General features: G+C 42.3%; 4 protein-coding genes across 6 annotated transcripts; all 4 read left to right on the top strand.

The window, feature by feature from the left end:
* Positions 1 to 2,081: 2,081 nt before the first annotated feature.
* LOC108080058 (adipocyte plasma membrane-associated protein Hemomucin) lies at positions 2,082 to 2,795 on the top strand. Its single transcript, XM_017174640.3, has one exon. The coding sequence runs from the start codon at positions 2,135 to 2,137 to the stop codon at positions 2,696 to 2,698; it is 564 nt and encodes a 187-aa protein (XP_017030129.1). The 5' UTR covers positions 2,082 to 2,134; the 3' UTR covers positions 2,699 to 2,795.
* A 1,595-nt stretch (positions 2,796 to 4,390) lies between these two features.
* On the top strand, positions 4,391 to 5,676 carry LOC108080079 (uncharacterized protein DDB_G0283357). 3 transcript variants are annotated; one of them, XM_070288494.1, is made up of 3 exons: positions 4,391 to 4,494; positions 4,597 to 4,691; positions 4,763 to 5,676. In XM_070288494.1, exons 1-3 carry the CDS (start codon positions 4,413 to 4,415, stop codon positions 5,600 to 5,602), a joined length of 1,017 nt encoding a protein of 338 aa, XP_070144595.1. In that variant the 5' UTR covers positions 4,391 to 4,412; the 3' UTR covers positions 5,603 to 5,676. The 3 variants fall into 3 exon arrangements, with proteins under 3 accessions (XP_070144595.1, XP_070144594.1, XP_070144596.1); XM_070288493.1 differs by having other exon boundaries at positions 4,748 to 5,676; XM_070288495.1 differs by having other exon boundaries at positions 4,420 to 4,487; positions 4,748 to 5,676.
* Positions 5,677 to 11,108: 5,432 nt separating this feature from the next.
* Positions 11,109 to 12,167, top strand: LOC108080006 (uncharacterized). The gene is made up of 2 exons (XM_017174571.2): positions 11,109 to 11,703; positions 11,800 to 12,167. Exons 1-2 carry the CDS (start codon positions 11,109 to 11,111, stop codon positions 12,120 to 12,122), a joined length of 918 nt encoding a protein of 305 aa, XP_017030060.1. The 3' UTR covers positions 12,123 to 12,167.
* A 1,821-nt stretch (positions 12,168 to 13,988) lies between these two features.
* LOC108080005 (transcription initiation factor TFIID subunit 1) lies at positions 13,989 to 14,798 on the top strand. The gene is made up of 2 exons (XM_017174570.1): positions 13,989 to 14,067; positions 14,128 to 14,798. The coding sequence occupies exons 1-2, from the start codon at positions 13,989 to 13,991 to the stop codon at positions 14,796 to 14,798; spliced, it is 750 nt and encodes a 249-aa protein (XP_017030059.1).
* Positions 14,799 to 15,259: the final 461 nt, after the last annotated feature.

Raw genomic sequence — 15,259 nt, 5'->3', positions numbered from 1 at the left:
AACCCGGAGATTCAATAGTTTCTAGAGCGAACTTTGCTCTGAATTAAAATGGCAGCTGGAATGAAGCTTCAACAAGTTGAAAGATATTCGAGAAGGTTGGCTGGCCGGGATGTTCCCGGAATGATATCCAGGATGACTGACAAAAGTTTGACTTGGTAATTGTCTTCATGTGTTTCAATGGCCATAGAAGTTGCTTGCTTGGAGTTCCAGGAATCCGGTCCGGGAACTTTCCCCTTATAAGCCGAAGCTGGAAAATGTTTAAGAATTATTTGATGAAGAACTAATTGGGGGGCAAAAAGACATCCATTCGGGGCCTTTAAGCAATACAAAAGGAAATCAACAAGAGATAAAAATTATTTTAAAATTCAATTTAAGGTTTTTTGAATAAAATACAACCAAACTTTAATTTATTTTCTATTAAATAATAATTTTTCAACTTTTATCAATTTTAGTGTCGAAGATATCGCCAGCATCAGTAAAGGCAACTAATTAAAAACAAATAACCCGAAAGAAAAAAAATATAGCAACTGTCGCCATAAGGAGCTGTATAAAATAAACAAGCGTGCAAATAAATTATAATTATAATAGTAATAAATAAAAGCAAATATCGCAAGTGGCGATGAGACTCCGCGCAGCGGTTTCACACGCAATTAACATATTCTCTCTGTTGCATTTAAATTGCTGCATATGGATTACGCGGTGGTTCTTGTACGACCTGAAATCCCCAAAGCCATCTCCGCCCTTTCATACACCCACCACCCACCACCCCATCTGTGCTGCTCTGTGCGTTCTTTGCTCCTTCACTTCGGCATGCTTTTTTCGCGGTGCGTCGTTTTTTAATTACTTTCTTTTTTGTTGCGCGCTTTTTATTCAATTACTTGTACAAATTGCAAACAGACAGCAACAAAAAGAGCGCAGGCAACAAAAAAATATATATATAAGGGGCATCAGGTGTGCGGATAAATGTCGCAATTTGTATGATATTCCTCAATTCCGTCACTTTGCAGTCGCATTAAACAATTAACAAGTGTAATTGATAAACAATTAGCGGCATTATGAGCGAGCCGCAAAAGCGTGCAATGCCACAAAAAAATAAAAATAAAATAAATAAAAACAAAAAATAATACCCACATATAAACAAAGGAAAATCAAAGAGAATTCAAAAGAAAAGATTACCCTGAACTATCTAGTAAAGTAAAAAATTGTATAAAGCTATGGGAATTTTTGTTTATTTTTTGTTTTTTTTTTTTTTGTAAGATACTTTAAGTAATTTAATAAAAAAATAATATTATTTATAATGTTTGTATTATTAGTTCAGGGTCATTTTAAAATAATATTTCATGTTTTTGATGTAAAAGGTGCCCAAGAAAAGCTAAATAAAGAAAAATCCTGTCGCTTATATTTTCCCTTTCCCGCAGAATATTTATTTTCTAAAGATTTATTTCCCCAGAACAAGATATTAATTAAAGAATTAATACAAAATAATAGCTGCTTTTTTTCTAAATACAAATTTCTATATTACGAATTTCTAAAGTAATATTTCGCATCCCACGTAACTGCTTGCTAGGGCGAGACTAATTTGTTTATAGAACCAAACAAGTCTCAGAATCAAAATCCGCTAATGACCATCACAAACAACGCGATAAGTTGGCGCAAAAAAAAAACACCATTTGATATAATACACTGGCATATTTTTTGATATTTTCTAGGAATTTACTTATATTTTTGTTTGCAGCAAAAAAAAACGCTGGAAATTGTACTGTAAAAACAAATAATTTATATTTAAATATTACAAAAAAAAAATATATATATAAAGTAATTAAATTTCAATATTTACATAATAATAAAAAAAATATATTTGCATATATTTAAAACCTCATAAAATTCTTTGCCCATCCATGGACCCCACAACTTCGGTTGTAGGGCATCAAGAAAAATCCCCGAAAACTAAAAACGTGTTCATGATATTTCAATGTATAATGAGAATTTTTAGACGTTTTTCTAGCGGCAAGCCCAAAAACCAGTCGTGTCCAACCTCGGCGGCAGTGGGGGTAAGGTGGGTCTATATATAAGCAAATGCCCGGCGATGATCTCCATTTAGTTGTCGAGCCAAGTGAAGCCAAATCACACGAAAATGCGCTCAGCCCCATTGATAATGGGCCTTCTATTGGTGGCCAGCTGCTGCTCGGTTATGGCCAGGCCCCAGGAGGACTCCAGCAGCTCCACCAGCACCACCAGCACCACCACTACCACCCCAAAGCCAGAGGAGAAGTCCAGCAGTAGCAGCAGCACCACAACAAGCACTACGACGACCTCCACCACTGAGAAGCCCAAGGCGGAGTCTACTGCTACGAGCACCACCAGCAGTACGACGCCCCAAACGACACCCAGCACCACCAGCACCACCAGCACCACTACAACCACAACCACCACCACCACTCCGAAACCCGATGACGAGGCCGCCAGGCTTTTGCAGCAATGCGCCGAGTTGAGACGCCGGAAGAAGCGCGGCGGTTCGTCCTCCTCCGAGGAAGATAGCGGCGAGAAGAAGTCTGCGAAGAAGGAGCGCAAGCAGCTGAAGAAGCTCTGCAAGCAGCTGAAGAAGCAGCAGGAGCGGAAGGAGGAGAAGGCCCAGAAGTCGGCCCTAACTGATCTGGCCGAGGCCCTGCGAAACTACAATCAAAAGCAGAAGAATTGAGCTGAAAGTCTTCTATAAAAATCTTTATTATAATTTTGTTTATTTTTTTTTCTGTTACCATAGAAAGCAAATAAAGAGTTTGAAAATTATTTAAAAAAAAATTAATAAATTAGTAAACCTAAAACAAAAAATAGTTTGAATTCTAATTCGATTACTCAAATATATTTCAAGGGAACTTACAACTGGCTTAGCTTGTTTTATAATACTTTAAGACAAATATAATTTATAAATAATATTGAAAACTAACTAAAAACCATAGAGGTCTCATATTATTTTAATTAATTTAATTTTAAGTTTATATTCATAATTATAAAGATTAAACCAAGGTTCAGACCAGTGGGATTTTTTGGCAGAGTTAAATATTATAAAGAAATTATTATTAAATATTATAAGCAGGCTTAAAAGACACCTTAAAGCACCTTAAACAATTAAATAAATATTTCTTGATATTTTGTACACTTTTTTATTTGATTTGTTAACCATAAAGCTGCAAATTTTAGAAAGTGCAAATAATATCTTTTGACTAAATTAAGTTTGGTTCAGTGATTATCGATCTGCGAAATCAACAAAAAAAAACTATCATTCACATCTTGTGTGGGTGAAAGTTATTTACTATATTAATTTATGTCTATGCATAAATCTATTGTTAATAGAAATTTATAATTTACTTTTTTATAATTTATTTCCCGCTTAACTAGATGTTGCTTACACATTTATTGCCGACTTAATAATGATTTATTCTTGTATTGTACACCTTTTTCTTATTACCGCAAATGCCTAACCAGAAATAGAAAATCAAAATTAAACAACAAAAATATATATAAAACTGGTTTTGGGCCCCCCTGACAAGTTTATGAAGTTACAGCTATGTATGTTTTACAAGGGATTGAAAATATTGTAAGCACGAGCGTTAAATTAATATTTAATTGGCTCAGTGTGGATCTTGGAGTTAGCACGTTGTCTATACCCTAGGAGAGGATATGATGCTTAAACAGAAATTACAACATTAATAAAAATAATAAATAAGTAATATTTCACTTGTCAGAGCATTCAAACTTCGTCAGCTCATAGTTCCAGCTTCCCTTCCTTCTGTTTTCTACATATTTTAGCCATTTCGGCTTTCGGCCAGGTTGCGTGGCTTAAGGTCAATTCGAAAATGTGAGCTGGCCAGAAAAGCAATTTGCATAATCAAAGCATATGAGAAAATCAAGCGCAAAACGATGAGAATCTGTGGACAGCGGCGAAAACCGTAGAAGAAATATGAATGCTAATTAGTTTGAGCCATTGAACTTTGCTTGGTGGAAGGGGGAAACGGGGGCACGACTACACAGGGGAAAAATGGCTACAAATAAATTGGGGGAAAGCTTCTAAAAGAAGGTAAAATACTCTTACGAAATCAAAGAATTTATAGATTAAAATGGAGAGTATTTACAATGTGTTTGCTTTATTTTTATAAAATTTATTTTGTTGTTTTCCCCTTGTTTCTCTCTGTGTATACTCTTTTGTAAAATGGGTCGCCCCTTGGCCATTTCGCAGCTGACACGCTTTGAACCCGCGGACTTAATTATGCAAAAAAAAAAAAAAAGCAAGAAAATAATAGAGATTCTTGGTGAAATGCCGTTAGGGAATGGCGGCCAGAAAGTTAATATAAGCTGGGAATATCGGCCCAAAATCGATTCAGTCGATCGAGCAGAGACGCGCTAACAAGTTGGTCATGATTTGCGGAAAGGGATTTGGGATGATCCTGGTCCTGGTCTGGGCCACGGCCCTTTCCAGCGACCACTCGCTGGTGAGCGGTAAATTTTTTTGCCACCCCCCACAGCCCTCAGCCACAAAATTAACGAGAATGTGTGTGTTTTCTTGCTTTTTTTTCTTGTAAATATGTGGCCGTGTCAAAGGTCAAACGGTGGCTCCCATGACGAGCTCCACTGTGGCTCCCCACCTGGACGAGAAACCAATGATACTGAATGCACCGCCAATGAAGCAAAAGAAGGTGAGTCAATCATACCTTGAAATATATTTTTGTAAATTAATTAAATAACTTTGGAGATGCCCGACATGAAGCCGGAAGCGGATATGAAAACGAAAACCAAGATGGCCAAGCCTAAAGAGGCAGTGGCAGCTGCAGAACCCGCAGTTTCCGCAGTCCCTGCCTCCGGCTCTAAGCCCCTCCAGGTCACTGGCTTCATCACCAAGACCGGCAACATCTACGAGATCGAGGATAGGCGCGGCTCCATCGGCACCATCGAGGGTCGCCAGGCCGTCGAGGAGAAAAAGGAGGCCGATCAGATCGTCTGCAACTATGGCAACGTGGTCATCTACAGCGATGTGCCCTGCGACCAGGTGACCAGCGTGCGCGTCGGCGAGATCAAGCAGATCAAGGAGGATCAGTCGGCGGCAGCGCCTCCGGCGGAGAACAATGCCGAGGGAGGCCAGGGCGAGGAGCAGCAGGCCTCTGAACATCAGTCGCAGATGACGCCGCAGCAGGAGGACGACTCGCAGCAGGATGAGGAGGATGCTCAGCCCCAGCAGAATCATCCTCGTCAGCAGCATAACAATAATCGCCGCCGTCGTCGTCGGCCACAGCAGCAGCGACAGCAGTTGCAGCAGCAGCAGCGACGCCGTCGTAGACAGCAGCAACAGTTGCAGCAGCGGCGACGCAATGGCTACAACAACAACAACAACAATGTGCGTCGTCGTCGCAATCGCAATGGCAACAACAGCCTGCGACGCGGTCAGCAGCAGCAGAGGCGTCGTCGCATCAACAACAGCAACAGCAACAACAGGAGGCGCATCAACGGCAACAACAACAACAACCAGCGACGCCGGCAACAGCAGCAGCGACGTCGCCGTCTCAACAACAACAACAACAACAACCGCAATAGGAATCGCAACCGTCAGTAAAACTGACCAGCGGTTAAGAATAATGACCAGGCCAGGGGTTAAGGAAACTGTCTTTTCAAAAATTCAAATAAAATACACCAAACGATAGTTGAGTCTCTCTTTTTATTATTAATTAATTTATAAACTATTTATTATTTATTTTCCTTGGATTTTCTTCTAATAAACAGTCTTACAAGTAGCATTTTCCATTTCCCTTATAGATTTTATAAATTTTAAATAATTTTTAAGCGTTTTTGGAATGCAATTTGTTAGAATTTTGTGGCGACTTTGCCTTTTGGTGTTGCCAGCTTGTCACTTTAATTGTAACTAGATTTTCGACTCAACGACTGTCTGCACATTTATATATTTATAATACATACAAATATATAAATATATATATTTTATATGTGTGTGTATACATGGCTGGGGCTTGGTATTTTTTGCGAAGGGGTCGCCATAGCAGAATGGTGGGGTCGCTTGGGGCTGCGATGTCAACGTCAGCATCAGTTACAAGAAGAAATTTGCGCGCTTGGGCCCAGCGCACTTAACACATAAAACAAACAAATACAACAAAAACAACATGGTATAGGGACAGGGGCGTACTACAGAGGGGGTAGAGTACAGCGAGCCAAGCGCGCCGAGCGCGCCAAGAAAGTCATTCAAAAGTCAACCAACTTTCTTTTGAAACACGTTAAAGAGCAGCACAAAAAAAAAGAAAAAGAAAATCCCGTACACAAGACGAGAAGGGTTTCACGGAGGTGAGGGGGGTCCTAAGGGGGCTGGTGTACGGTGGGTGGGGGGTGGCATAGGGGGACAGGACTATGATGTCGCCCCCAACCATCTGCTGTTACTGATTTTCCTTTGTTGTTTGCATGCACAGAGCGAGCGAAGAAAGGACGACTGCACTTCCCAGCTTGCTTAACTACACTGGGCAAAAAAGTATAGCTAACAAGTAAATTTATAGATTTAAAAGTAAATTTAAGTCAGATAGAATTTATATTTTTTTGGAATTACACAAACAAAACTTACACCGATGTAGATTTATGATTTCAAGTAACCCATCTTTTTGGCTTACCTTTTTTCTCTCTGTGTCTGGGGGAGGCGTGGACGTCAAGCAGAGGGTTGCCATCTCTCCAAGGAGCCATCAAAATGTGACGTTGTCGCCGCTGTTGTTGCTGGTGGGTATCGTTGTCATGCGTTGAGCCTGCAAGTTTATCACCTCATTGTTCTTGCACGCCCCTGTCTTCACCCCACCTTTTCAGAGGGGGGAGGGGGGTGCCGGAGCCACCACCCCCTCCTTATGGCTGTTGCTGTTTTGTGGTTTTATCGCTGACTGTGGCAGTTGAGCGAGGGACCGCAGCTGAAACTGCAGTAACTGCAGCAGCAGCAGCAGTAGTACCAGCAACATCAACAGCAGCAACGGCAACAACCGCCGCAGGATTCCACGGCAGCCATCAAAGCCACTCGCAGATGGGCGGGTTTTCAGGGGGGGGTTGGGTTGAACGTTTGCGGTGGCCGAGGACAATGGCCAAGTCATAAATGGGCGCCAAAGGACCCAACGGCAGGAGGCATTTAAGGCCAGCGTCGTCGCGGTCAACGTCAAAACAATTTTCGGTCAATTAACGTTGATCAGGCGCGTGTGGCGCCCTCGGTTGGTCAATCAACGAACAAGGCGGGTAGAAAAGAGTTGCCAGCTTACTTTAAGAAATGGAAAAAAGTAAGCCTAGGGTTGCCCAAGGCGTAGTATATATACTTGGCTTGCAGAAAATAAAAATATATATATATTTTATTCATTTAAATCGATAAAGAGCTGGGACAACTCTGGCTGCTGGTTACCTGCCCGCCAGGGTTGCCGCCCTCCGCCAGACACTTCTCATTAGTCCAGTCAACGAGTTTTTTGCGCCACTCTTGTTATTTTTCGGCGAAGAAAAACCAGAGGGGGGTCGAAAGTGAGTTGCAACTAATTTCAGTTTAATTTGTGTCAGTCTTCGCCGGCGCCTGCTCCCGCTCCCGCCACTGCGCCAGCTCTTTCCGCTTTCTTTATTTTCGCACTTGGCCCGGTTACTTATTATCCTTGAGCGACGTGTAAATGCTGCTAATGACGACGTCAAAAGAAGCCGCCATGAGCAGGATACAAAAGGATACCGGCTCTGGCCTTATCCCTACTCCTCGCCTCGCCTCGCCTTGCCCTTCGCTGCCATTCTTTCGCCTTAACGAGTTCCGTGTTTAATTTGGCGGATTTATTATTTTAATTTGCGCACATTTTGCATCGCGGCGCCATGAGTTTCGATTTTGATTCCATAATTAGAGGCCGCCAGCGGCGACCTTCGGCCCCCGGGCAGCCTGTCATCCCAGAGGCACGGGATGGTGCCCCATTGCCGTCTCAGATTTCGATTCCGTTTCCGATTCTCGATTCCCAATGCCGGGGCCCTTGGCATCCCGCTCATATTTATGACAGTAATGCGCTTATTTTCATGTTAATTACCAGCAGACACGAACGGTTTCGGGCAGCTCAGGTGCAGGCTTAGTTAAAAATACACTGGAACAAATTATGGTAACACAAAATTAATTATTCGAAATTTTCAAATTTGAACTATTCGAATTTTGGTTGCATTTTTGAATATTTTAACGATTTTAAACCTCATAAAATGGTTATACAATTTTTACATTTTTGTTTTCTTTATTTATTTTTTTATTATTTTTTTTTTATGTATATAGGTATTCCCGTTTCCATATAAATACACACAAATATCTGTTATATATATATTTATTTTCCCGTTTTAGTGAAACCCTCCCTGCTGAAGTGGAACTGAAAACCTGGCCAAGATTTTTGCCAGGCGATTTAAATAATTGACAGATTTTCGCAACGAACGCCGCTGGCCGTCTTTGTTTGCATAGTCTCAGCTCCCTTCTAGATTGAGAAAGCCGTCTAATCCCCCTTTTGAATCCCAAGCCCACACCCCTGGAAATCCGCGGGAGGTCAATTGAATGGCCTGTCCCCGAATTGCGGGCCAAAAACCATTGCTTGCCTTTGTTCATTGCGACTGTTAAACTGTTTTATCTTTATGCGATTATGTCTGCTGGTCTGCAGGTCTTTCCCCCTTTCCCCCACTCCACCCTTTTCGAACCCCCTTTAAGGTCTCAGCATCACCCACCACCCACCGCAACACTCACTCCTGGCGCGTGAAGGAGGGCCCAACTCTTTGCCCAAAGCATTTGTGTTTAACAAAGTTAAGTAGAAGACGTGCTCAGGCACGTTTCCAGTGCTTCTGCCACCCCAGAGGGATCCCCCGAAGTAAGCGACACCCACCAGCCACCCAGCCCCTGCAGGAGCCACCACCCCCTCGGGCCGAACACCCTTGTTCTACATTTGTGCGCTGTCAATATTAGTGGCTGCCACTCGAAACTTTGCACAATGGCATTGGGGATATTTGAAAAACTGACAGATTCATTGGCGAGCCGGAAAAAAAGGGGAGGGAATTGGGAGAGGGGTGAAATTATGGCATCAATACTGTAATTTATAGCAAGCTTTTCTCCAACACCCCTAGAGGAAGGAAGTCGGGAAGTGCCTGCCACAACAGAAATCTCTTGAAATATATAAAATAATTTTTTAAAAATATCTAAACTTGTCTCAAGTTTATGTAAAATTGTTATACCCTTGCAGGGTATTATAATTTCAGTCAGAAGTTTTCAACATTTCCGACCCTATAAAGTATATATATTCTTGATCAGCCGAGTCGATCTAGCCATGTTCGTCTGTCCGTTTCTATGCGAACTAGTCCCTCAGTCTTAAAGCTATCTGAATGAAACTTGGCATATAGTCTCCGGAAAACTCTCACTGCTACATATATATGACGGAACGGGCTGGATCGAACGACTATATCATATAGCTGCATTACAAATGATCAACAAATTTTTGGATAAACAAATATAACTTGGCTGTTTATCAACATATTTTCATGATTTTTAAGACATGAGCTTTTATTATTATTTTAGAATGTTGGTGTTAATTTTATGGAAATGGGACAACTATATCATATAGCTGCCATTGAAAGGATAGGTAGATGTAGAGAAAATGTAAAGCTGGGAATGTAAAATGCGATTTTTTTTTTCTTTTGTGTAAAAGTCTCATTTTATTGCCAGCTGCTTGTCAGTCCCTGAAATGGGTTTTCGTTAATTCAGTAGTAAAATATATTTTGTGCTAATTTTGTCACAACCTCCCCCCTCGGGCCCCTCACTCTTCCTCTCCATAAACTGTAAAGCCCACTTTTCCCATTTTCCAATTTCCCCTTTGATTCGTTTCCATTTGGAGGCAACAACTTTTTGTCAGTTGTTTTAACTTGGCCTCGGGTAAGGAAAAAAGGGGTGGCTGAGTTTTATATTTCGGGTCGGGGGACGGGGGCTTCTTGCCAAGAAGTTACCCAGGGAAGAAGGGTGGCTGGCTAGCAGGAGACTTTGTGTTATCAGCAGTCAGTTAGTAGCGCAAAACTTTTTAAACGTTTTCGAAACAAGTTGAAATTTAAATAAACCTTTCCAATTTTTTGATGATGCCATTAACTCTTCCGCCGCCCCTCCTTTGGCCCCTCTCATTGTGTTTTATGTTATTTAAAAAAAAATAAAAAATGATAGAAATTAAAGTCGGAGTTAGGTGTCTTTAAGAAATTTCTTTTAATTTAATTTAAATTATTTTTTGTACCAAAAAGTTCAAGCTTTTTTACATTTATATTTTTAATAAGTAAATAAATAGCCTGTGGCCTACATTTTTTAAGGATCTATTTTCCAGGTCATATTTTTTTCAAAAAAGCTGCAGTAGTTGGTCAAGAAAAAAAAACGGGAAAAATGCCAGCGACAGCTAGAGCAACAAAATAATAAAAAGCCAACTTCTTACCAAGTTGACTTTGACACATTGGGCCAAAACACACAGCTGAACCGATAGAGTGTTAAGTTAGGAGCTAGAAAGGTCTCTCTTCCTGCGAAATATTTATTTATTTGTTCAGCATCAAGAGAAACTAAAACGAACATCGGGAGGAATATGAATTTGGGTCAAAATGTCAAGGGAAACACTTACAAAATATATATATTTCATTGGCATATAGGTTACAATGAAGCAGACAGATGCCCGATATGACATCAGGCCAAATTATTTGTATTAAACCTTAACCCGTGTCTTCTCCCCATTAGCCCCATTAATTTTAACTTATCCGAGGAACGTGTAATTAACATCAGCTCCATCGGCTTTGAAACTAATAAGCCAAGTAAAAAGCATCAGAGAGGGGAAAGAAATAGCCAAAAGAGCCGAGAACAAGACCGAGGCCAGGTCCCAGCCAAGGCGAAGCGAGATTAATGGATTTAATCGCGATGAAAGCGCGAGTTTTTCAGCAAAAATCGGTGATAAGCGCTGGCGATAAGCGCCGGATAAATTGGAGCTCATTAGGCGGGTGCCAAACCCAACCCAACCCAACCCAAGCTATAAAAGTGGCAAAGTTTGACCGGACCCAGCACAGTTTTATCTGCCGAGTCCAGCGAAATGCAGTACCTCAAGCTCATCCTCTTTGTCCTGCTCGCCGGTGTCCATTTTGGCGCTACGGCGCCCAGCCAGAGCAGCTTCATCCTGCTGCCAAGGGCTCCTAACTTTAACTTCCCCGAAACCGAAGGGCCGCATCACGAGCCCAAGGAGAATCCCGAGCCACGACAACTCATCGTTGAGCAGCCCGGTGAACTAACCCAAAAGGATCTGGGACAGCTGCTCCTCTTGGCCAATGGGTTGGGTGTCCAGGGCAGGAGCTCTGAGGAGAGAAACTTCCACGACTTTCTACATGGCAAGAAGGATAAGGACAAGGACCATGGCCACGGCCATGACCGCTTCACGGTCGTCGTTGTATCAACTGCACCTTCCAACGGATCCGTAACCAACATAAACAATACCCTCTCTTCAGATACGGGAGCGACAACGGGAACCCGAATTGCCGACGTTCTCCGGACGCCCATAGCTTATCCCGTTCCCTATCCCATGCAGTATTTCCGGAGACGCGGCGACGAGGATTTTTCCGTGAACTTCCCAGCCTTGTACGGATGGAATGAGGCCTCCCTCTACGGAGGTCTGGCAGGGTCGGGACTGGGAGGTTTGGGTGGCCTAGGAGGCTTGGGAGGTCTAAGAGGCACCTACAATGGCCAGGCTGGAGGGTTAACTGGAGGATTAGGTGGAGGATTAGGTGGAGGTTCAAACGGAGGTCTAAGTGGAGGTCTTGCTGGGGTTCCCCTGGTGCCCATTACCATTGGCAATGAGGTGCGCTATGTGCCCCTCAACCTGCGCATGTTCCGGCAGCTGGTCAGCCTTCCTGTGAGGGAAAAGGATGATCCCCTGGAGGAGGACGATCTCACGCCGTTTAATAAAGAACAAGAGCCCGAGGAGGCCGCTCCTGAAGAGGAGGGAGACGCCCCTGAGCCAGGCTATGCTTCTTTGAGCCAAAAGAGGAAACAACGTCGCCGAAGACCTTTCCAGGCCTTCACCCAGAAAATGCGCCAAGTGCAGTTCTTGTAAACAAAGTGAAGATGGAGATGAAGATGCACCACAACCAGATGACGAACCCAGCTTGTAAACATCTTTTTTTTTTAATTTATGAAATAAATGAAACTATACAAACATTAAAAGAGAGATCATAATTGAATTAAGGATCCATTGGAACTCCATCAATTTTAATTTGCTAGGAAAACAATTCAATCCGTTTTTTTGGGGGGGCTGGAAAATGCCAGCTGGCAAAATTGCAATCCTACAGGAATTTTCCACTCCGAATCCCCACCCCACTATCTGCCACATCCCTGGATGTGTGTCTAATTGATGGCAACATTCTTATGTCGAACCCTCAGCGTCTGTGTCAATAATAATAATAACAGATAGATGTAAACCAGCTCCTTTCCCGCACAGCGGCTGGCAAAAACCTAACCGAGAGACACAATAACAAATTAAATAAATATAAGAAGCTTTTAAGTTAATAGAAAATTCTATAATTGAATTTTGTGCCGAAAACAACAGCAACGGCAACGGCAACCTTCGTCTGAGGGCCTCAGACACTTGAAGAAGATATTTAATCAGAAATGCAAGCGAAATAATAACTCAAGATGGACGGAATTCCTTAGAATATATATACACACAAAAACACGAGCAATTTAAATTATTGATTAGGAGCAAAGGCAAACTAAATGGAATGTAACGAATGCTAAGGAAAAATGTTGAATTGTAGGGAACCTTGTTCTCAGAATTGAATGATTGATTTTTGCCTCTTTTCCAGTGTTTCATTTGCATTGTAAAATAATATATTAAAATAGTTTCTTTGCAATTATGGCTTCGTTTAAATATTTTCCATTTATGCACAGGTTCATGGGATTTTAATTGGTATCTGCCATCTCTGTAACTGCTGAAGTCCTTGGACTTGAAGGGTTCAAGTAAATAACTAACAAAGATTAAGGTTTTTTCCTTAAAAAATATAAATAGAATGTAATTAAAGACTTTTCTTTTTTCCTTTTCAATTCCAATTATTAAAGCCTATGTATTGAATCAGTGTCAGGCTTTTGGGCCACATTTTCCAGCCATTTCCCGGGCTCCCACTTGACCGCAAGTGCTAGACTAGAAATAATAACGAACAATAATGGCAAATGCACAAAGTTAAAGCCAAGGGGAAGCGGGAACGGCGTCAAGCTATTGACACAACACTCTGGATGATTGCGGAAGAACATTTTGCGAGGCTGCCAGCCACGTAGTATCTACGTATCTCGTAGCTTGTATCTTTGTATCTTTGGCCGGGCTGTCAGTTTTGCGTTCTCGTTGCTGTGTGTGCGTGCCAGAGAGCGTCGGCGTTCTGTGGGAAACACTTTTCAAGATTAAAACAAAAAGATTTAAGTGAATTATGTTAAAGTTATTTGCCTGCTGCGATGCGGTGTGGCTCACGCACTCGACACTATCCGACCAGGGACAAGGAGATACATTTCTGGGCATGTAATATAAATATGTGCATAAAAATAAATACACTTTTTGGGGGTAGAACACAGAACAGAGAAGGACACGAACTTCTTTATTTATTTATGCAGGGCGATACTGGGGGGTCTTTGCAGATTTATGTGAGCGCCTGCTTATTGTTGGGTTTATTAGATTTGATTTACTGCTGAAGAACTACATAGTTGAGAGCTTTCTCTGGGCACTTTCCTCGTCACGACTGACACCCGCCCGAAGAGAGGGGCCTAATGATTGCATGTCGGCCTGAGTTCTGAGAGTTTTGCTCCAGCATCACGCGAGATGTGTCACTCAGGGCGAGTTAGGAGAAATCTTTCATTTTAATTGCACTTCCCCGGCACCTATAAGAGCGGCGGTGCTGGGTTTCAGGGAGACCATTGCCCCAGGAAGCCCTGCACCATGCATATCCCCCGGAGGTTCTTCTGCCTGATCGTCATTTGCCTGGCCCTCCTGGCCGGCGTTGAGTCGCGCAGGAGCGGTGAGTTTATACGACTACGTAAATTATTCCTTCCTTTTTTCCAACATCACCTTTTCCCAGGCTACCGCTTGCCAAAGATCCAGGGACGCAGTGCCTCCGACAGCAGTCCCTCGCGTCAGGACGTGGGCAGCGGTCGGGATTTCATGAAGAAGTTCATGATGATGAGGGGTTTGTTCCAACAGCCCAGCGACAATGTGATCATAATTACAAATCCACCGTCCACAACCACAACCACAACGACGGGGAACACGCCAACTTCAACCACAACCACAACAACAACCACACCCACGAGCAACACCACAGGCAGATCTTTCGATGATAAAGCCGAAGTGCAAGAACCTGTACCCGTAGCCACGATGAGTGCCCTAGAAGGCCTGGAGGATCGCCTGGATCTACCGGAGGCAGACCCACTGGTGGTCCAGGAGGTGACAACCCACAAGCCAAAAATGCAAAAGAGATTCAGGGTCAAGAAACTGCAGAGAAGCCATGCGAGAAAGACCCAGGTCCGGCGACACATCCACAGGCACCACAAGAACAAGAGCCAGCGGAGCCAGAAGAAGGTGCCGAAGAGCGGTAAGAATCCAGAGGCGGCAATCGTAAATCACCAACGTAACAGCGAGGTGAACTTCATCGAGCCATATCACAACGATCGGCCCCAGAGGCAGACGAGTCAGTCTGGCTCCGATTCGCGGCTTCAGCGCATCTGGCGACGCTTTCAGATAGCCAACTGATTGGTCGACATGACGAATGTATACACAATATATCTACCATAAATATCTTTTTTTTATTTATTTTTTTTTTGAAGTGTAAAAGGAATTTCTAAAGATATACCAAGAAATTAAACCACTAAATTATTGAATTATTGAGTGACTCTTTCTAAAATATTTTACAAAATAAACTAATAATATCAATCCAACTTTTCCAAATCCTTTACTCTCTATTTATTATTATCCTGCAAAGTACAGACAATTAAACTCAAAAACTTTTCCCGGGAAAGACAACAACAACAACAACAACGGTGACCAGGACAATGGAGAGCAAACACACAGAGATAAAGGAATATGAATATCAACTGCCTGGCATCTTGAAGAGGTTTTAAATTTCATTTTGGCATATTTTATGGCAAATTGGGCAAGAACAAAGGCCATTTATATATAGTATATATAAAGTGTGTATGGAATGCTGACCCTGA

Source organism: Drosophila kikkawai, chromosome X (assembly GCF_030179895.1).
Source record: "Drosophila kikkawai strain 14028-0561.14 chromosome X, DkikHiC1v2, whole genome shotgun sequence".
Lineage (NCBI taxonomy): Eukaryota > Metazoa > Arthropoda > Insecta > Diptera > Drosophilidae > Drosophila > Drosophila kikkawai.
The sequence above is the reverse complement of the archived record's forward strand: the minus strand, read 5'-3'. Positions and strand labels throughout refer to the sequence as shown.